Source organism: Equus przewalskii, chromosome 14 (assembly GCF_037783145.1).
Source record: "Equus przewalskii isolate Varuska chromosome 14, EquPr2, whole genome shotgun sequence".
Classification (NCBI taxonomy): Eukaryota; Metazoa; Chordata; class Mammalia; order Perissodactyla; family Equidae; genus Equus; species Equus przewalskii.
In genome coordinates this window covers 42,230,246-42,251,848 of record NC_091844.1, presented here as the reverse complement: position 1 = coordinate 42,251,848, position 21,603 = coordinate 42,230,246, and the positions used below count along the sequence as shown (strand labels likewise).

General features: G+C 34.8%; 1 protein-coding gene across 2 annotated transcripts in view; it reads left to right on the top strand.

The window, feature by feature from the left end:
• Nucleotides 1-21,603, top strand: part of VRK2 (VRK serine/threonine kinase 2) — a 95,140-nt gene that overhangs the window by 20,403 nt on the left and 53,134 nt on the right. For both annotated transcript variants that reach the window (XM_008526611.2, XM_070573882.1), the window contains exons 3-7: nt 7,318-7,367; nt 8,104-8,173; nt 10,060-10,147; nt 11,752-11,857; nt 13,072-13,164. In XM_008526611.2, the coding sequence (XP_008524833.1) occupies nt 7,318-7,367; nt 8,104-8,173; nt 10,060-10,147; nt 11,752-11,857; nt 13,072-13,164 (407 nt within the window). The remainder of the gene's footprint in view (nt 1-7,317; nt 7,368-8,103; nt 8,174-10,059; nt 10,148-11,751; nt 11,858-13,071; nt 13,165-21,603) is intronic.

The following is a 21,603-nucleotide window of genomic DNA, read 5'->3' as shown; positions in this document are numbered from 1 at the left end:
TATTGTTTTAATTTATTTTTGTCTGCTTGCCTATACTTATGGAATTATATTAAAATCTTCAACGATTTTTGTCACTCTGTCAATTTTTTTCTTGTAATTCCGCTGGTTTTTGATTTATATATTGTGAAGGTACATTATCAAAGGCTATCAAGTTCATAATTTTAGTCTTTCCTTTGAATCATTACTTTTATGATTAGGTTAGACTAACTTTATATCTAATAATTCTTCTTCCCTGAGATTTATTTAATTTTCAAAATATATATTCCAGCCTTCTTTGAGCTAGTTTTGGCTAATTGGTTTATTTTCTGTCTTTTTGTTTCTCTGCACCACTAGGTTTTAGTTGTGTCTTATAAATAGTATACATTTATTATTTTAACAGTCTTACAGTTTCTTTCCTTAGCTGGTGAACGTAGTCTACTCAAGTTTTTTATGATTATTGGCATATTTTTTAAAATCTAAGGTGTCACTGATTATAAGATACATCATTATTTTACATACATATATTGAGTCACCACTAGATGCTTAAAAATTCATAATTGTCTTCCTCTTTGATGGTTCCTTTTGTGTTTAAGACCTGTTTTATATCTAATACGTAAAACTTCCTGTTAAACTATGACACAACACCTTAAAACTAGTCTTACATATGGAACTCATAAAACACTCAGTTGTTGCAGTCATATCTTAATGAATATTTTTTTCACTAATATCAAATTTATGCCCTACTCCTCTGTTTTGGGCTATTTAATTAATTAATTATTCTACATACACAAATCATTGTAAGTGACAGTTAAACCTAACGTGTAGGGGCTGGCCCCATGGCTGAGTGGTTAAGTTCGTGCGCTCTGCTGCAGGCGGCCCAGTGTTTCATTGGTTCGAATCCTGGGCGTGGACGTGGCACTGCTCATCAAACCATGCTGAGGCAGCGTCCCACATGCCACAACTAGGAGGACCCACAACGAAGAATATACAGCTATGTACCGGGGGGCTTTGGGGAGAAAAAAAAAAACATAAAAAAACCCCCAAAAAACTTAACATGTAATACTCCTAGCAATGTACATGACTCGGTTAAAGTGAAGACAGATAGACATCTGGGACTGAGCTTGTATCTGCACGGGCAGTGACAACTGTCATAGCTGCTGTGTGGTTGACAGCAACTGTATGATATCTGCAGTTATAACTTGCATTCAAATTTCAAAGATAGTAAAATATGAAAAAAATGTATGGCTAAAAATTGATATACTCAGGTATTTTAATTTATTTATATTATCATGTTTCTATTTACTCTGCCTTTTCTGTCTTTTTTTGAATCATTCTTTTCCTGTCTTCTATTTGATTGCTTAGGTTTTCCTGGCATTTTTTTCTCTACTGATTTTGAAGTTAGGAATTTTATTTCTATTATTTTAGTGATTACCTGTAAACTTTAACATACTCTCTTAATTTAAGAAACTGCAAAGCTAATCAGTGTCTACTTTTCTCCTCGATAAATACATGGCCATTACAACGCTTTAACTCTAGTCACCATATTCCTGTCTTGTACGTTATTTTTGTCAGTGTTTTCATTGCAACTTATTCTAAATTTATAATGATTTTCTCTCAGCATATGAAGATGATATTATTCAATTGTTTTCTTATTCCTTTGTTGATATTGAGAAGTCTGTTGTTTCATCTATTTTTGTATGTAATCTAATCTTTTCTCTCGAGTTGCTTGTCTTTGATGTTGTGCAGTTTGACTATGGTGGGCCGAAGTACAGATTTATTATTTATCTTGCTGGGGACTTGTGATTCTTAAATCTGAGGATTCATGACTTTTATCAATTTTAGAAAGTTGTCATATATTATTTATTCAAAAGTGCCTGTCTTCCATTCTCTCTACTCTCTAGTTCTGGAACTTACTTAGAAAATTGTTTTTCTGTTATATATTCCCTTGGTGTTTCCTAATCTCTTCTTCATATTTTATGTCTCTTTATCTCTGTTTGCTGAACTCTGGATTATTTCCTCAAATCTAATTTGGTTTCCTAATTCTCTTTCTAGCTCTATCTAATCTACCATTTTGTCTTTTCATTAGATTTTAAATATTAATGGTTATATGAGTATTATATATATTCATATATATAATAGCTCATACAACATAAACATACAATTTATCAAAAAAGTATAACTCATAACAAAACACTCACTATCCCCATCCAGGCCAAGCATATAATATATCAAAACATAACCAGCACTCCAGAAGCTCCAACACCTCCTCCCTTTCTTGTAGTAGTAACAACACTGTCTACCCTATTTACGGTTTTTATTTTACCATTTTTTATTATAGGTATAGTATGTATGTGTACATCCCTAAACAAATAGAAGTTTGTGGGTTTTAAAATTTATATAAATAGGAATCATAAGTATGCATTCTGTTTTATGTGGTTTCTTTCACTCAACATTATAACTATCTGTATTTCATTCATTTTCTTTACTACAATGTATTCTGTGCTGTGACTATAATACAATTTATTAAATGTTCTACCAAGTATAGATATTTGGGTAGAGTATTTGTCTATTCCAAATTTAAACTTACTCCCAGATGTCCTCTTGGGGTTCTAATGTATTCCCTGTTCTTGGTCACTTTTATATTGCTGATGTTTTTTGAATTACAACCAATTTGTTCAGCTGTTTTCACAGAGCATTTCACATTATTTCTTATGTTATTGATGCCTTTGTTTGTGTCTGCTGTCACTTTGGACAGATACTCGATCTATATGGGAGGTCTATGTTTCTTGGGGTTTCTGCCTTTTGTTTTCTCTCTTGTTTTGTAATTTTGGATCATTAGCTCATCTTTAGCCATGCTTTATCTCTGGTAATCCTGTGGGTCCTGTATCCCTTGAAGGAAATTTGTTTTTGCTTCTGCCAGGTGCTGTGGGTTATCATTGGCTTGAGTTCCTGTACCATACTGTAGTGTAAATTTGAACCTCAAATTCCTGAAGGTAGCTTTGGGATAATTAATTATCAAGAGAGACTCTATTTTTCCTCACACTCAAGGTCTAGGCCAAGTCAAGGTGGGTTTTTTTGTTTTTGTTTTTAACTTCTTTCTGTGTTTGGTAGTGATGGATTCTCTCTCTGTTTCTTTTGTTCTTTCTGTCTGTCTCCTTCCTTTCTCTCTTTCCCTCCCTCCCTATCTCCCTCTCTGCCCCCTATTGCCTCTCTCCCATATCCCTATTTCTTTCTCTCTGTTTAGTGTTTCTCACTACTGAGAATGTAGCACTTTGAAATTTCTGACTTTATGTGGCCACCTTAACTTCAAATTTCTGCCTCTTGCAGGCCCAAGGACTAGTCCTTTTTCTAAGAGGGCTTTAAAACTCATATCCTTGGTGACCCAGACTGGGCAGCCTGCTGAGAACATCTGCAGCGTTGCCTGGAACATCAATGCTCGTGTACATTTCCCTCTGGTTTTTACATTTCTCTTTGTCTTTGGCTTCCTTACTTTTTTTTTTTTTTTCTAAATCAACTCTAGATTTATCAGGAAGTTTGATTTATTTTGTTCAGCATCTTGTTTATTTTATAGAGGAAGGTTTTTGATTTATCTAGTCTGCTAGTCTGTTGACATTCTTAACGAGACTTCGTCATATTTTAGTTTTTCAAGTTGCCTTCTGCGTAAGTCTTTGGTTGCCGGAGTCAGAAACTCAAGTGATTTTAAGCAAAAGGGAGATTTATTAACTCTCGTGACTGAGAAGTACAGGGCTCTTTTGGCTTCAGGTATGGATAGATCTAGGGCTTAAGCAATGTCACTAAGGCTCGCTCTTTCTCTCAGCCTTAACTCTACTTTCCTCAGTGTTGGATTTGATTTTGAGACTTTATTTTCCATTAGCTGAGGCAAGTGATCACTATTATTTCTAGGGTTTTGATATCCTTACAGCATATAGTCTGTCTTGTGTTACTTAGCATTTTAACCTCAAATCCTGAGGAAGACTTTTTTACCTAGTTGGGGCATTTTCTCCTTTCTGAACTGGTTACTGTGGCCAGTGGGCTTATATATTCCAATTAGCCAGGCCTGGTCATATGCCCAGCTCTGGGATGTACGGGAGGATACACTGTGATAGGCAGCCCTACCAGATCCACATGGATAGTGGGAGGTTTGATTCTTCAGACGAAAACCAGATAAGGTTCCCAATGAATAGGAAAGAAATGCTAGGAAGGCAAATATCATATATGTGCATAATACATTCTTTACCACGTCATCGGACCTCTTGTCAGGAATTTAAATGAAGATATGAGACTACTGTACTTTCAATACTATCACGGCCTATGACTGATCATTTTTTCAACCCCCAATAGATGAGTCAGTTGCCATCCTACCCTTCCCTCCATCATCAAGTCCTATCAGTTTCACTTTCTGGAATCTCTAGAATCTGCTCATTTGTCTTCATCTACCCTTGATACTCCAGTCTAAGATATGGTCTTCTCTTCTCTGATCTATCGAAATTAAATCCTTACTGATCCATCAGTGTCTACTCTGAATCCTCCTCAGTCTGTTCTCCACATACATGTAGTGATCTGTTCAGAATGGAAATCTAATTAAGTGTTTCCTGGCCTCCAACTATACCTCAAGCTTTTAAAACCTTTCACTAGACAGAAATTATTAACTAGATTTGCAACTGGCCCTTCACCAACTCTCCAACTATTCTTGTCAAGCATTCCCTTTTATATAGATTAAATTATACATTCTCATAGTACCATCTACCTTTCCATTTAAAATTTATTATAATTACAGTTTTACACTTCTGTATGAATATTTGATGAATGTCTTATTTCTCTACTAGACTGTAAAAGCAGATACCATGTTTGTTTTCCATCATTTAATTTCACTAGCTAGAATGTGGCTTGACTTACAGTAGAAAATAAATATTTGTTTCATTAATTAACTGATTGATTACTGTAAAGAGACCTCCATGGTAACTAGGACAATTTTATTTGTTGACATCCATCTCCAAGAGCTTTCTAGTCAATTGATTTTTGGATTTAGGCCCTCCAATATAATTTGACTTGGAAATTTATAGAGAATATTGTGTGGCTATCAAATGACACGTGTAGGGATGTTTCAAGTGTGTGTCAACACGTGATTATGTTCGTGTGAAATAAGATGAAAGGAAGATTCAGATTATGAAGTGGTGGGGATATACTGATTGAAATCAGCAAAAAGTAGGACATTGGATTGGTTGGATATGTTTTTTCTGAATGACAACATGGTAAATTGTTTGTCTAGGTGAAATTCCTGTTTTCCTTTTTTGCTTTTTACATTCTGTTGGCCTTAAAGATTTATTTGCTCTGAGACCACTTGCTTTTAGACAAGAAGCAGGAAGTTTCTACTGACGTCAACATCAGGAAGTGAAGACTGTTACCTACAGTCTATGCTGTACTAAGTAGACCAGGGTTTGGGCAGGGCTGTTTCTTCCCAGCCTTTGGCACCCTGCAAATAAAACTGGTTTGCCATGCGGTGGGAAGAAAGGCTGTTCTTACCCCTTCTTCTATCCCAAGACCGGACTCCTCCTTCAGTATATACTCTCTTGAGTCTTTTCCTTCCTTAGATGTGGATAAGCCACTCGTGCAGTTCCCTTGGGACTACTGTATAGGTGAAAATGAAATGACTTTACATGAATAAAGATGAAGAGAGAATTTTAATTTATGTGAATAAGTTTAGTTTCTTTGTTACTGTAAAAAGGTCTGGGATCACAATTTATATCTAATATCAACTAAAATTGAAGTAATAATTTGTTCAACTGGCTAATTAGCATTGCTGACATCACAAATTTTGGAGAATAGTTAAGAAAATTGTGCATGAGTTTGCTCAACTGTAAGGTAGAATTTATGTACTGTAGTGAATTTTTGCTATATTTTTTACACCTATCATGTGAATTAATAGAGGAAAGAAAAAGTTGATAGAGTTAGGAGAAAAAAAGGAAAAATGTTAGTAGTGATAAGAAGACACAAAGTTTTCTTTTGTTTTAGAGACTTAAAATTTTTTCAGTATTTATTTATTTACTTTTTATTGAGATTATGATAGTTTAAAACCTTGCGAAATTTCAGTTGTACATTATTATTTGTCAGTCATATTGTAGGTGCACCACTTCACCCTTTGTGTTCACCCCCCAAACCCCCTTTCCCCTGGTAACCACTAATCTTTTCTCTTTGTCCATGTGTTTAACTTCCACATATGAGTGGAGTCGTACAGAGATTGTGTTTTTTATCTGGCTTATTTCACTTAGCATAATACTCTCAAGGAAGAAGACACAGAGTTTTGATAAATATACTGAAAATATATCTGAAGAATTTGATCTGTATTCTCAGTCTAAGTGCCAATTTTCAATCATATTCAATACTAGTTCCATCTTTTTCCTTTCACTTGCCTTTAAATATTCTAACTAAGCCTTAACACAGTGCCTTGCATATTCTTGCCTCTTGATAAATAAATATTGGTTAGCTGAATGAAGGAAGGAATAAATGGAAGAAGAGTAAATAGATGAATGACAAAATTCTAGGCTTTCACAATACAGATAAATATACATGTCAACTTCTTTTACCAAGATTTGAAAACAGTAATCTTTTAACAGTTTAGGTAATATAGAGGAAGGGACTGACTTGATCTAAAAATTTGAACAGTGGAGCTTTCAGAAGTTGGATTACTATATCTAAAATGTAAATGGTAAATAATAAAGGGAAGTAAGAACATGAAATTGAAATGAGCTTGTATTTTAAGTATTATTTAATGTAGAAATAACTGATTGCTGTGCTCAGAAGATGATTTTTAAAAGACTTTATTCTCATTCTAACTTGATTTATTTCAGAATTTTGCCAAGTAGAAATTGTTTTGAACTTTTTACTTAAAATGAATCAACTTTTATCTCTGAATTATCATAGATTTTAATTTAGTAAAATTGAATAAATGGATTTTACTATATGTCATATCTTGGCTTTAATGCTATATATCTAGGAAATTTTTTCCCCCAAATCTGGATCTATGTGATTAATATCATCTGTTGATTTCTGTGTTTGAATATTTGAATATGGTTTATGGTAAAGAGTATGGGCTGTGATGCTAGACAGATTTGAGTTTCAATCCCCAATCTGCTCTTCTTAGTGAACCAGTTATTCAACTTATCAAACCTTAGTAGGATCTTGTGTAAAATGGAGATAATACCTACCATAAGAGGTTCTTGGGAGGATATGATAATATAATTTGATACATGTGAAGTGCTTAGCACAGTGTCTGGGATATAGTAGGCATTCAGTAATTGTAAACAACTATTTTTTCCCCTGCTGTGTTTTGTTTTTCAGCTTTCCCCAAAAACAAACCAGATAAAGATGCAAGACATGTAATAAAAGTAGTAAGTTTTGCTCTTAAATTTGTATTTCACATATATTTGACTTTTTTATTTTCTGCTTTGTTCATTTTATTTTTGTAAAAATGTTTCTCACCTTAGTTTTCATAATTTTACTTATCAATAAACCTAATGTTATGATGTATTTTCACATTATTAAAATGTAAAGACTGGAGAACTTTATTCTTCTGTATTGACGCTTATCATCCTTGGATCTTATCGAGCTATCTGTCCTCTCCTTCTCTCCTACCCTCCCTTCCTCTCTACTCTAGATGGTAAGGAGCTTAAAGGCAAGTGTGAGGTTTTATTTTTGTTTGCATCCTCTGTGCTTACTTCATTCAATGAATAAAATATAGTAGACACTCAATAAAGGTGTCATGTATGAATGAACCCCCAGGGTAGTTTTCAGTGTATTCACCTGATGTACATGTTGAATGTCTGTGTATGTGTGTGTATTCAATTCTCAGTGCTTCTAGTAAGTTCTTCCATACGGAGACTATTTTCATGTGTAAGAGTGTTTAGGGTAGCATTATTACACGTTAAATTTAAAAATGAGATTCTTCAAGTTTGTTTAGTGCTTTTCTGAGATTTTTAGTGGAAACCTGGTGCCTGGGTTTTATAATAAATGATTCAAGTATTATTGCATATTACATATGTATACTTATATTTTCACAGTTGAAATACCAATTTGATGTTTAAATTATTTTTCCCTAAGACAATTAATTGTTCTTCTATTTTATAGGAATATCAAGAAAATGGCCCATTATTTTCAGAACTTAAATTTTATCAAAGAGCTGCAAAAACAGACTGTAGTAAGTAAAATTAGCAAAGCAAGCTATTTCCATATATATGCTTGCTAAAGTGAGTGTTAATATTTTTGTCTTTCTCTAGCCTTTTGGAAAATTCTTTTCAATTAGAAATTTTATTGTAAAATGATACAGTTTATTGTAATGTTTAAAAGCAAGACAAATGGTGTACAAATCTTGATATTACCTACATAATGGGTTATATATTTCAAATCAAAGTTGTTTCTACTACTTTACATAAAATGTTGAATTGTTGATGTAGGCTGCCAAGAGTTCTCTAAGTATAAAAGATATTAGAATGAAATTATTTCTTTCACAAAAAACCAGTTGAATAGGAAGGATGTAAGGAAAAGACATTCAAAAGGGGAGTAGGTATACAAACAAAGGAAATGATCATAGAGTGGATTAGAGTAAGGTGTATGGAAATGATTAAACATTGCTGATTTAGAAAATAAGTTAAAATGTTAGAAACTTGAATGTTGAGAAATTAATTGGAGCTGGATATCAGATGAAAGAACTACCAGGTAGAGGATTTGAATGTGAAATGAATATAAGCAGAGCTGAAGAAGAATGAAAGCATTTTGTAAATACTATATGACATAAATGGACTAAGTAAAGCTTTAAGGAAGTTGATGTGAGTAATGACTATATAGTCCAGGTCCTTTACATTATGTCTAAGAAAAAGAATGATGAGTCTAGTCTCAATAATTAACTTTGATTTTCTTAATAAAACCTTCTAAAAATTAAGACTATAGTCTTTACTAACTGCTTAAACTATGTCAGAGTGACAAATAGAATCCATTAAACTTGATTGTTTATCAGTAGAGCTGTCCGAAACATTAAACATATATGGTAGAAAAGTGAAAAATTAAATAAGCTACCTGATTGTTTAAGTGGTTTTGATTTTTTTAAACTAAATTTAATCAAAACAATTTCTGTATAACATAATTTCAGAGTAAGGTGATTTTTCTGCCCAATTCTTATTTTTTTGACTAACATAGCTTTAGGTTTTTAAGTAATAGGGAAGAAAAAGCCATCTCTCTACTGATGCTTTCGTGGTTAACATATTTATATTTAAAAATTAACTAGTGTATAAAGGAATGATATTTTGCTCTTGTGAGTAGAAACATTTGTGTGTATAATACCAATGCATTTTATGACTGACTACTTTTATTTTGGTTATAACTGATATAATTTATAATTTCTGTATATTTTTTTGTGTTAATTATAGTGATAAACAGAATTTGAATCCATTAGATAGATATATTTGATTTTGTTTTTTAAAGATTTTATTTTTTCCTTTTTCTCCCCAAAGCCCCCCAGTACATAGTTGTATATTCTTCGTTGTGGGTCCTTCTAGTTGTGGCATGTGGGACGCTGCCTCAGCGTGGTTAGATGAGCAGTGCCATGTCCGCGCCCAGGATTCGAACGAACGAAACACTGGGCCGCTTGCAGCGGAGCACACGAACTTAACCACTCGGCCACAGGGCCAGCCCAGATAGATTTGATTTTTTAAAAAAATTTCTAGGACCTGACCCCATGGCTGAGTGGTTAAAGTTGCGCGCATTCCACTTTGGCAGCCCAGGTTTGCAGGTTCAGGTCCCAGGTGTGGACCTACTCCACTCATCAGCCATGCTGTGGAGGCATCCAACATACAAAAAATAAAGAGGAAGATTGTTATGGATGTTAGCTCAGGACTAATCTTCCTCAAAGCGAAAAAAGAGAACTATTGGCAACGGATCTTATCTCAGGATGAATCTTCTTCTCACACACAAGAAAATTCCTAGGAAGGTCTAATTTCTATTGACGTTAGCTAAGTTTTAGTATCTGTGCAAAAGTAAGAAATACCTTTCTAAAAAATGTCTTTTCTCCTGTTAAATTTATCTTTGCAGTCAAAAAATGGATAGAACTGAAACAACTTGATTATTTAGGAATTCCTCTGTTTTATGGCTCTGGTCTTACTGAATTCAAGGGAAGAAGGTAAAATGGAATTATTATAATCAAATATTGTCCTATAACTATTTCTTTTGTGGTCTATTAGTTATCTGTTGCTATATTACAAATTACCCAAAATGTAGTGGCTTATAACAAACTAATATTTCTTAGTTTCCATGGATCAGTTATCTATAAATGGCTTACCTGGATGATTCTAGCTCAGGGCTTCTCATGAGGAGGTAGTCAGCTGTCTGTTGGGCTGCCGTCACATCAAGGTTCGACTGGGGAAGGACATGCTTTCAAGGTCACTCATGTGGCTATTTGCAGGCCTAAGAAGATCTGCTTCTAAGTTCACTCGTGTGATTGTTGGCAGGTCCCACTTCCTCACCATGTAGGAGCCTATGGAGACATAGGCTGCCTGAGTATTAAACATGGCAGCTGGCTTCTGGTAGAGCAAGTCATTGAAAGACAGAGAAAGAGAGAAAGAGTGCACACACACACACAAGAGCATGCATCCAAGAAGAAAGTCACAGCGTTTTTATAATCTAATCTTAGAAGTGATATCCCATCATTTCTGCTGTATTCTCTTTGTTAGAAGAAAGTCACTAAGTCCATCCAGTGTTTTTAATCTCCATCTCTTGAGGAGAGGCACAACAAAGAACTTGTAGAAATATTTGTTTAATCACCAAATATGGCTAGTCATCGCATATAAATAATAAATAGAGAAAAAATTCTGTCTTTTTTTAGTTACCCATTTTGTCTTTTCAATAGCCTTTTAAGATAGATGATGTATTTTTTTCCCTTAAGTGAGAAAACAGGCTCTGAGATCAGTGCTTTGCTCAAATGTTTTTTAAATGCTATAAATAAAAACAAAATGAACAAACAATCTTGAAACAAAGTAAAGGGCTGGCAGTAGATGACTGAATGGCAGAGTAAATCATGGTGCATACATATCATGTAGTATTATGCAGCCCATTAAAGAAATAAGTTTGAGCTATACCAATTGACTTGGCAGGATTTCAATGAGATACTATTGAAAAAAGTAAGATGCAGAAAAGTGCATATAATAAGATCACATTTTTATAAAGCAAAGACAAGAATTCCTATATGTCTGTGTTCGTGTGTGTTTTACCTAGATGTAGAATAGGGGCTGAACTGGGTATTAAGTGAAGGGAAGAAAATAAGGGGCGGAGGTGCCAAACAGAAAAAGAAAAGGAAGATGTGCGTGTTAAAAACAGCATGTTTATAAATGTATAGAAAAAGTGAGTATGATTTTATAAGGTCAAGAAAAAATTTTCTGTATGGACAAATAATTTGTTCAAGGCCATGTGGCAAGAAGGTGATGTAGTCACAATGAGTTAAATTTGAGACTAATTTAGAAAGACTATTCTCTTTCCGTGATCTAAGACTGCACGAGTGGTTCAGCACAGCAGTCTCTCCTTCTAGAAGACTACCTGCGAACTAAACACTGCGTAGTATCTTTCTGCAAAAGAACAGCAAGATTGTTAATGCACAGTCTTTCTCTAATGGTTCAGATTGCATCATTCTTCACTGTTAGGTTGGGGTGTTTTTCCTTCTTTCAAATTCATAAAGAGACAGTTTCAAGCGTTGCTCTCTTAAGATCTCTTTTTGACATTTCCTTCTTATAGTTACAGATTCATGGTAATGGAAAGACTAGGAATAGATTTGCAGAAGATCTCAGACCAGAATGGTACCTTTAAAAAGTCAACTGTCCTGCAGCTAGGTATCCGAATGGTAAGAAAGAATGACTTATTTCACATGCTCCATTTTCAGATTATTTACTTGTTACAATATACAAATCGTTGCCCTTTGTGGAATTATCAGAGAATGAAGGATTATTGCCCTAGAAATGTCAGTTATTGAGAGTAGAGGCTATTTTAGTGAAATTGATAACAGTGGGCTCTGTAAGTGACAGAATGTGCTGTGTTTGGCACTACAAACTCAATTAGGTGTTGGTTCTACGGTCTGATTTTTTTTCCTCACAGCTTTGATGTACATATCAGAACAAGCTTGCATAGCTATAAGAGTAACCTCTCTTTTGTCGGTTATATTTGTAACAATGCAAACTATGACAAAATATATTATTTTCCATATTAAACATGTGATGGTATGGGTATGCTATAAAGTTTTTATTATGAATTTGGGATGGTGGCAGTAATTAGTATGGCAATGAATAATATATACTTTGCCAAATAAGAAGCAATGAAATCTTAATAGCACCCACGCACACATTTTGTTTATATCACATATTTGTCTTATCTTGTTTGTGTTCAGTTTGCCTAAACTCCATTTTATTTTTTCCATTTTAAATAGAATGAAACTACTCATACCAGGTTGGGATGTGGAAAATAGAGCTTATTAATTTTCCTCTTCATCCATTCATCCTTCTAGCAAGCCAGCAAATGTTAAATGAACACTAGGTGTAGGTAACGTGCAAGGCTCAAGGGTTTCAAAGATGAAGCTAAGGTGTTTTCTATTACTGTACAGCGGGAGAATGCCTTTCTCTGTGCTCATGGATGTGGTGTTTTGTTCTGGGGTCCCCAAAACTTGATTTATAAATTGCCTGGATGAGGAACTGCTGAGTGGGCTTCATGGTTATTTCACTTTAGATGTCTGATTTTATTGTGTTTTTCCTCTTTGCACGGTGTGATTTGGCCACTGGGCTGTGAGAGGCCTAGGCATTATTGAATCTTGTTTTCTTTCCGTCAGAGTTTCAGTTATTCTTGCTATTTGAAGATCATTTTATTAAACTTTTTCCCAGGATGAGTAACCACCTATCATCTGAATAGGTGATATTTTAGCATAGATAAATACGTAATTGTGAAATACGTCACCCTGTCATTGTTCATATGAAAAAAATATGTTCTTCTATCTTGATAATGTTCAAGTTGATCCTGAGTTCTAAACAGACATCAGCATAACGTTACATTATGTATTTCTTTTCACAGTTGGATGTACTGGAATATATACATGAAAATGAATATGTTCATGGTGACATAAAAGCAGCGAATCTACTTTTGGGTTACAAAAATCCAGATCGGGTAAATATAGTATTAAGCTTTTACTTTCAGTAAGGACCCTCACAGTACCATACTGAGACATTCAAAAAACAAACCGCTAACCCAAAGAGTTTGCAAATGAGGACTTAACATGATGAATGTTGTAATTTATCTTACCTTGCTTATCTAATTTAATGCACTGAATTAATAAGTAATTAGGATGAGAACCTGAGACTCAGAGGGGTTAAATAATTTGTTAATGGGCATATAGTTAAGAAGTGGCTGAGCAGGAAGTTGAACTTCTGAGCAAATGTAATGAACCATCAGAATCCAATGGGAGAAGGGATGGATTTATGCAGAGAAAAAAATAAAAAGCTGTCACATTAGGTCCTCCTCTGTTGGACAAACTAACTAAGTTTTAAACAAAGCAGTAGGTCCAGTAGAACTTATTATATGAAGGAAATATTCTGTATGTTACTGTCCAGTATGGTAGCCATTAGTCACATGTGGCTGTTAAGCACTTGAAATTGAGGTAGTACAACAGCAATCGCAGGGAGGCTGTGGAGCAGCAGGAACTCTCGTTCATTGCTGGTGGAAATGCCAAAGGTACAGCTACTGTGGAAGACAGTTTGGCGGTTTCTTACAAAATTGAACATAATCTTAACGTATGATCTGGGAATTACACTCCTTAGTATTTACCCAAAGGAGTTAAAAACTTATATCCACACAAAAACCTACACACAAATGTTTAAAGCAGGTTTATTTGTAATTGCCAAAACGAAGGAACCAAGATGTCCTTTAATAAGTGAAGGGATAAATAAATGGTGGTACATCCAGACAATGCAATATTACTCAACATTAAAAAGAAATGAGCAGTCAAGACATGAAAAGACAGAGGAACCTTAAATGCATGTTACTAAGTGAAAATCTGTATAATTCCAACTATATGACATTTTGGAAGATGCAGAACTATGGAGACACTAAAAAGATGAGTGATTGCCAAGGGTTAGTGGGGAGGGAGGGATGCATAGGCGGAGCACAGAGGATTTTTAGGAAAGTGAAATTATTCCGTATGATACTACAGTGGTGGAGTATACAAGAGTTCCCTTTTCTCCACATCCTTACCAACACTTGTTCTCTCTCGTGTTTTTTATAATGGCCATCCTAACAGGTGATGTCTCATTGTGGTTTTGATCTTCTTTTCCCTGATGATTAGTGATGTTGAACACCTTTTCACATACCTGTTGGCCATTTGTGTGTCTTCTTTGGAAAAATGTCTATTCAGATTCTTTGCCCATCTTTTAATTTGATTATTTGTTTTTTGCTAGTGAGTTGCATGAGTTCTTATTTCGGATATTAATACCTAATTAGATATATGATTAGCCAATATTTTCTCCCATTCCTTAGGTTGCCTTTTCATTTTGTTGATGGTTTCCTTTGATCTGCAGAATCTTTTTAGTTTGATGTAGTCTTACTTGTTTATTTTTGTTTTCACTGCCTTTGTTTTCGGTGTCAATTGCAAAAATTTGTTGCCAAGACCTGTGTTCATGGATTGGAAGAATCAATATTGTTAAAGTATCCATTCTACCCAAAGCAATCTGCAGATTCAATGCAATCTCTATCAAAATTCCAATGGCTTTTGTTTTATAGAAATAGAAATAGAAACAACACTCCTAAAATTTGCATGGAACCACAAAAGACCTTGAATAGCCAAAGCAGACTCGAGAAAGAACAAAGCTGGCGGCATCATACTTCCTGATTGCAAACTATATTACAATGCTATAGTCATCAAAACAGTATGCTATTGGCATAAAAAGAGACACAGACCAATAGAACAGAATAGAGAGCCAAGAAATAAACCCACACATATATGATCAATTAATCTTTGACAAGAACGCCAAGAATATACAATGCCGAAAGGATAGTCTCTTCAGGAAACGGTGGTGGGAAAACTGGACAGCACACGTGAAAGAATGAAATTGGACTCTTACCTTACACCATACATAAAGATTAATTCAAAATGGATTGAACGGGCTGGCCCCATGGCCAAATGGTTAAGTTTGCATATTCTGCTTCGGCAGCCTGGGGTTTGCTGGTTCGGATCCTGGGCAGAGACCTATGCACTGCTCATTGAGCCATGCTGTGGCACCATCCCACAAAGAAGAACTAGAATGACCTACTATGAGGATATACAACTATGTGCTGGGGCTTTGGGGAGAAAAAAAAACAAGAGAAAGCTTGTCAGCAGTTGTTAGCTCAGGGCCAATCTTCCTCACCAAAAAAAAAGACTGTTGAGCAGTGCTCCCAATTAAAAAAAAAATGGATTAAAGACTTAAATGTAAGACCTGAAGCGATAAGACTGAAAAAAAGCTTTGGGGAAAAAGCTTGATTTTAATTAATTTAAATGTAAATAACCACATGTGGCTAGTAGCCACTGTATCAGACAGCAGAGATTTAAAAAGTTAAAAAATTGAGTCTATAAAAAATTTTAAAAAATGTAGTTGAATATTTAAGTGAACTCTACATGAGGAAAGAAATTTCTAAGTAAAAAAAAGAAATCTTAAAAACTATTGAGAAATTTCACATTTTAAGATGCTTATATATTAAAAAATTGAAAAAACGAAAGGCAAATGAGAAAGTGGAAAGTGTATGTATGAGAAATACTTGAGGATATAAAGCAAGCTCTAACAGAATAAGAAAAATACTAAATCCTTTCTTAAAACAATGATTAAAAGAATGAGCAGATAGAATAGAGAAGAAATATAACCGTCTGAGAAATAGATGAAAAAAAGTTCGCTGTCACTAAAAACTAAGGGATATGCAGAGCAAACAGTGAGGCAACATTTTTAGAGAACTTATCCCATTGGAAAAGTCTCAAATGATAATCTGGTGGTATTGAGGCTGCTGAGGGTGCAGTCAGGCACTTGTACAATGCCAGTGGGAATGTAAATTAAATGGGAGTAGGAGAAGAAATTAAGTTAATGGAAGGGCAATTTGGCAATATATATTAAAAGCCTTTAAAAGTCTGCATAGTTTTTATAAGGTTAGGTTTATTGAAGTATAATTTACAAACAGTAAAATTCACCCTTTTAAATGTACGGTGTGATGTGTTTTGACACATGTATATCATATAACCGCCGCTACAATCAAGATACAGAGCATTTCTGTCATCCAAAAGTCCCCACATTCTCCTCTGCACTCTGCCCTTCTCTCACCCCCAGCGCCTGGCGATGACTTCTGCCCCTATGCTTTTGGCATTTTTAGGAATGTCACGTAAGTAGAGTTATAGGGTATGTACTCTTTTATGTCTAGCTTCCTTCCCTTAGCATAGTGGTTTTGAGATGTATCCACGCTGTAGTTCTTTGGCAGTTCAGTGCTCTTTATGATAGGTGGTATGCCATTGAAAATTACTGCAGTCTCTTATCTGTTTACCTGTTGGTGGATATTTGTCGTTTTTTCCACTTTTTGGCAATTAAGAATAAAGTTGCTATAAACATTCACATACAGGTGTGGTTTTTTTTGAGGGAAAGGTATATATAACATAAAATTTATTGTTTTTAAGTGAACAGTTCAGTCGTGTTAATTTCGTTCACAGTGTCATGCACCATCACCACTATCTATTGCCAAAACTTCTTCTATTACCCCAAATAGAAACTTGATACCCATTAAACGATAACTCCCTATTCCTCCTCCTTCCAGCCCCTGGTAACCACTATTCTCCTTTCTGTCTCTATGAATTTGCCTATTATAGGTACCTCATATAAGTGGAATCATAGAATGTTTGTCCTTTTGTGTCTGGCTTATTTCACTTAGCATAATGTGTTCAAGATTCATCCATATTGTAAGCCTGTATCAGAACTTTTTATGGCTAAATAACATTCCATTGTATGTGTATACCACATTTTATTTATCCATTCATCCATCGATGGACACTTGGATTGCTTCTACATTTTAGCTATTGTGAGGAATGCTGCTATAAACATTGGCAGACAAATATCTGTTAAAGTCCCTGCTTCCGGTTCCTTTGGGTATACACCTGGGATTGGAATTGCTGGATCATATGGTAATTCTATGTTTAGCTTTTGAAGAACTACCAAACTGTTTGCCATACTGGCTGCACCATTTTACATTCCCACCAGTAATGCACAATGGTTCCAGTGTCTCCACATCCTTGCCATTTGTTATTTTCCTTTTTTTTAATTACGTTTTTTTATTGTGGTCATAATAGTTTATAACATTGTGAAATTTCAGTTGTACATTATTATTTTTCCAACACCATGTAAATGTGCTCCTTCACTCCTTGTGCGCACCCCCCACCCCCCTTCCCCCTGCTAACCACTAAACTGTTCTCTTTGTAAGTTTTTTTATCTTCCACAAATGAGTGAAATCGTATGGTGTTTGTCTTTCTCTTTCTGGCTTATTTTGCTTAACATAATATCCTCAAAGTCTATCCATGTGGTTGCAAGTGGGACAATTTTGTCTTTTTTATGGCTGAGTAGTATTCCATTGTGTGTGCATGTGTGTGTGTCTATTTATCTATTTATCTATTCATCAGTCAGTGGGCACTTGGGTTGCTTCCACATCTTGGCTATGGTGAATAATGCTGCAATGAACATAGGGGTGCATAAATCTCCTTGAATTGTTGATTTCAAGTTCTTTGGATAAATACCCAGGAGTGGAATAGCTGGATCATATGGTATTTCTGTTTTTAATTTTTTGAGAAATCTCCTTACTGTTTTCCATAGTGGCTGCACCAGTTTGCATCCCCAGCAGCAGTGTATGAGGATTCCCTTTTCTCCACATCCTCTCCAACGTTTGTTATTTTTTGTCTTTGTGATTATAGCCGTTCTAACAGGCATAAAGTAGTATTCTAACTGTAGTTTTGCTTTGCATTTCTCTGATGATTAGTGATGTTGAGCATCTTTTCATGTGCCTATTGGCCATCTGTATATCTTCTTTAACATACAATTTTTTGTCTAGGCATATGTTTTAACTTTTTCTGGGTAAATAAATAGCTGTGAAATTTCTGCATCATATGTAAGTGTATATTTAACTTTAAAAGAAACAGCTAAACTGTTTTCCAGAGTGATTGTACCATCATGCATTCTCACTAGCAATGTCTGATAATTGCAGTTGCTCCACATCTTGCCACCACTTGGTTTCATTAGTTTTTAAAATTTTAGCCATTATGGTAGATGTGTAGTCATATCTAGTAGTTTTAATTTGTGTCAGTCATCTCTAATGACGAAAGATATTGAGCATCTTTCCTGTGTTTATTTGCCACTCATTTATCTTCTTTGGTGAACTGAATGTACCCTTTTTTTTTTTTTTTTTGGGGTGAGGAAGATTGGCTCTCAGCCAACATCTGTTACCAATCTTCCTCTTTTTGCTTGAGGAAGATTGTCCCTGAGCTAACATCTGTGCCAATCTTCCTCTCTTTTATATGTGGGACACCACCACAGCATGGCTTCATAAGTGGTGTGTAGGTCCTCGCCCTGGATCCAAACCCATGAACCCCAGGCCGCTGAAACAGAGAACGTGAATTTAGCCACTATGCCACCTGACTGCCCCCTGAACATACCCGTTTTTAAATCATGTTCTCTTCTTATTTTAAGAGAGCTTTATGTTTTGAGGATGAGAGCCCTTTGCCAGATATTTGTTTGCAGATATTTTCTGCATCTGTAGCTTATCTTTTTATTCTCTTATTGATGTATTTAAAAAAGCATACTTTTTAATTATGAGTTATGATGAAGTCCAATTTATGATTTTTTTCTTTATGATTTGTGCTGCTTCTGTCCTAAGCCAGGATCACAAATGTTTCCTCATAAGTTTACTTCAAGAAGTTTTATAGAACTCTTATGGTTAGAGTCCTGCTGTATTTCAAGTTAATATTTGTATTTGGTGCATGATAAGGGTCAAGGTTCATTTTTTTTTTTTGCATAAATACATGCAGTTGTTCCAACACTATATGTGTATGTGGAAGTGAATATCTTTTCCCCAGAGAGTTGCTTTGGCAACTTTGTCAAAATGAATTGACCGTCTATGCATGAGTCTGTTTCTGGATGCTCTCTTTTCAAATATCATACAGTCACTATCACACTTTCTTGATTATTGTAGCTTCATAGCCTTAAAATTAGGGAGTGTGAGTCTTCCAACTTTGCTTTTTTTTCAAAATTATTTTGGCTATTAGGGCTACTTTGCAATTCCATATATAATATTTTAGAATCAATTTGTCTATTTCTACCAAAAAACCTGCCAGGATTTTGATTGAGATTGTATTGAACTATAGATTAATTTGAGGTAATTAATATCTTAACAGTATTGAATCTTCTGAGTAGATGCCAAGCTAATTCACTGGGAAATGATCTTTTTAATACTCATTTTTGTTTTAATTTTTATTAACTTCAAAATATTTTCTAGCTACCAATGTGATTTGTTTTTTGGTGCTTGTTTATTTGGAAGTATGTTATTTAATTTCCAAATATTTGGAGGTTTTCAAATTTCTCTCTTCTGTTCATTCCTAATTTAATTCTGTCGTGGTCAGAAAACTTCTCTCTATGATTTCAATACCTTTAAGTTTATTGAGAATTATTTTATGCCTGAATATAAGGGCTAACTTGCTGAATATTTCATGAGCCCTTGAAAAGAATATGTATTCTCCTGTCTATTTTGGGGGTAGACTGTTTAATAAAAGTCTGGTATGTCTAGTTGGTTGAGTTGTTGAAATTTTCCACATCCCTATTGGGAAGGGTATGGAAACCTCCGATTTTAATTATGGATTTATCTCCCCCCATCAGATTTGTTTATGTATATTGGAATTCTGTTATTAGTATACATGTTTAGGATTTTTTTGTCTCCTTTATCATTATAAAATGTGAGTTTTTCTCTCTGGTAATATTTCTTATCTGGAAACCAGTTTGTCTGATGTTAATAAGGCCACACCACCTTTCTTTTAATTGGAATTTGGGTCGTATATCTTTTCCATCCTTTTACTTTTAATCTGTTTTTGTCTGTTCATTTAAGTTAAATTTCTTGGAGACAGAGTGTTCATTGTGAAGGTTGTTTTTAAGCTTTGTTAAGATAGGTCTATAGTAGCTTACACCCTATCAATAGTTTGTTCCTACTGCTATGCCATGAAGTTCTGTGATTTCTCCTGAATCCCCTGTGAGGACCTGCCACTCGGGTTGGTCTGAACTCAAACAACTCCCACCTCTGCGTGAGCCCTGGAAATTGTTCTTCTCCCTGCTCTTCATCGGTGCTTTTTATCCTACAGATAAGACTCAAGGAGAGCCCTGTGCAGATTTTTCTGGAGCCTTTTTTTTTTTTCTATGTGGCTCCTTCCTCGTCTGAACTTGTCTCTGCAATTTCAGGCTGTTGGAGCCTCTCTGAACTCAGTCACCATCTTCTCAGCGGATTGCTGTGCTGCAGTTAGCATTTCCCTTCCTGTTCTTGAGTTTGGAATTGTCATCAGGCAGAAACCTGGGGCATCTGTGCGGCTCACCTAATCTTTTTACATTTTCTCAAGGATCTCAGTCTTGTGCTGCTTGTTTAATATCCAAAAACATTTCTTTTTTTTTTTTTTTTTTTTTTTTTAAAGATTTTATTTTTTTCCTTTTTCTCCCCAAAGCCCCCCCGGTACATAGTTGTGTATTCTTCGCTGTGGGTTCTTCTAGCTGTGGCATGTGGGACGCCGCCTCAGCGTGGTCCGATGAGCAGTGCCATGTCCGCAGCCAGGATTCGAACTAACGAAACACTGGGCCGCCTACAGCAGAGCGTGCAAACTTAACCACTCGGCCACGGGGCCAGCCCCCGAAAAACATTTCTATCTTTTATTTTATCCAGTTTCCCACATGCAGTGGAGTGTAAATCCAATCATTGTACTTCCTCATTGCCAAAAGCAAAAAGGGCCAGTTTTAAATAATGGGTTTTTTTGGTGAATTTTCTGCTTATGTCTTTTGCATATTTTTCTATCATTTTTTTTTTTTTTTTTTTTTTGGTTTTTATTCCTTCAATTTTGAAGAGTTATTTAGGTATGAATTATGTTAGCCCTTCATCTATTACATATTTTTCAAATATTTTGTCTCAGTTTTCCTTTTGTCCTTTGATTGTACTTGTGATGTTTTATTGCCATGTAGAAGGTGAATTTTTTTTTTTATTTTTAAAGTGGTTAAATTTATAAATCTTTTATTTCCTATGGATATTGGGTCATGGTTAATAACCTTGTTTTAAAGACAGGTTTTATATGAATTTTATTATATGGTTTCATTTTTATGTTTAAATCTCTTATTCATTTAGAGGTTATTCTTTTATATGACAGGAGGTATGGACCCAATTTATCTTTTTCTAAATGGTTTTCCAGTTTTTCCAACACTGTTTATTAAAAAAAAAAATCCATGCTTCAGTGATATTAGATGCCACCTTTATCATACACTAAATTTCCATATGTACTTGAGTTTATGTCTGTGCTTTCTATTGAATCCT